At 57.2% G+C, this 1,426-nt stretch overlaps 1 protein-coding gene across 1 annotated transcript in view; it reads left to right on the forward strand.

The window, feature by feature from the left end:
* The window catches only part of SRCIN1 (SRC kinase signaling inhibitor 1), a gene marked incomplete at both ends in the record, with an annotated part of 2,659 nt that extends 1,335 nt beyond the window's left edge, over positions 1 to 1,324 (forward strand). The window contains 2 exons of the mRNA XM_009576769.1: positions 4 to 146; positions 1,012 to 1,324. Coding sequence (XP_009575064.1) covers positions 4 to 146; positions 1,012 to 1,324 — 456 coding nt within the window. The remainder of the gene's footprint in view (positions 1 to 3; positions 147 to 1,011) is intronic.
* Between the last annotated feature and the right edge of the window lie 102 nt (positions 1,325 to 1,426).

Genomic DNA, 1,426 nt, shown 5'->3' on the forward strand with positions numbered 1-1,426 from the left:
CAGTTCCCCAGCCTGCAGAGCAAGATGCGGGTGGTGCTGCGGGTGGAGGTGGAAGCCGTCAAGTTCCTCAAGGAGGAGCCGAACCGCCTCGATGGTCTGCTCAAGCGCTGCAAGACGGTGACGGACACCCTCGCCCAGATCCGCAGGTGAGCACCAAGCCCTGACCCCAGCCCCTTGAGCACCTTGGAGGACACAGCCAGTCTCTTCAGTTGTGCCCCCCGCGTGCCGGTGTCCTCTCTGCGTTACGGATGCAAATCCCAAGGGCTGTTGAAAAAAGGCTCATTTTTCTGCTAAGGAACTAAAAAAATGCCCTCGGTTCTTTCTAGTGTGTATGTGGGAATCCCTCTTTCTAAACTGACTTTTCCTTATCACCTTGAAAAAAGCGTGGTCATATATCCAGATAGAAAGGCAACCCTTGGTGTGATCAGAAATCTCTTTCCTGAGGAGCAGAAAAACGTTCTGCTGGAGAAAAATCATCTTCCAGATCTAATGATGGTGGCGGGCTGGGCTGTGCACCGCGGCTGAGCCCACCTGCCTCCTCCCATTACGAGACCTTTCAGGGTGGCTTACAGCTCGCCCATGCTGCAGGAGGAGTGCTCCGGCACCGGGCTCCCCTCGGGCTCATTGCTAGCCTGGTTTTCTTTGGAAATGAGCTTGTATGATCACGCAGTGGCTGAATCTGCCTACCTGTCATTCCCCAGCCCCGAGAACTCCTGAATCCAAAGGGCAATTTCAGCCAGATCTGACAGAAGGACAGGATTCGGAGAGATCCAATTTCCTACAAGGTTCATGAAAATGGACAGCCAGGTAGAGGAGCTCGTTCATGTGCTCCCCCAAGAGAGACTGTAGCATCAACTCCAACCCCTTCCTAGACATCAGAGAACCTAAACCCTCAGCCATATAATGCACAGTTGCAGGAGAGCAAGTTTTTTTGTGGCGTGGCTTGGAGAGGGTGCAGTAACCCCCCCCGTGCTGTGCAGCCACCCAGCATCTTCGCTCTGTCCCTGGCAGGCAAGTGGACGAGGGCGTATGGACCTCCCCCAGCAACCTCAGCCAGTCCCCCAAGAAGGTGGCCCCTGAGACAGACTTCAGCAAAGGGCTGGATCTGGAGATGCCCACCAGCCCCCCAGTGAGCCTCCACCACCTGACGGCTGCCACCGAGACCCTGGGCATGCCCAGCTTCGGGCACAGCCCCCCCCAAACCCAGACCCACCCCTCCAAGAGCAATAACCCTTCCCGAGCTCCGGAGATGGTACCTGCCAAGACCCAGACGGGCCCGGAGACCCCCAGCAAGAAGAGTGCGGACAAAGCCGTGTCCGTGGAGGTGAGAGCCTGGGGTGGGTTCCTCAGCTCGGGGGGGGCTCTTCTAGAGACATCCCTATGTCTGCCAGCTGGAACTGGGGACAGGAACTGGGTCCATCCTCCT

Source organism: Fulmarus glacialis, unplaced genomic scaffold (genome assembly GCF_000690835.1).
Source record: "Fulmarus glacialis isolate BGI_N327 unplaced genomic scaffold, ASM69083v1 scaffold32774, whole genome shotgun sequence".
In the NCBI taxonomy this organism is placed as follows: Eukaryota; Metazoa; Chordata; class Aves; order Procellariiformes; family Procellariidae; genus Fulmarus; species Fulmarus glacialis.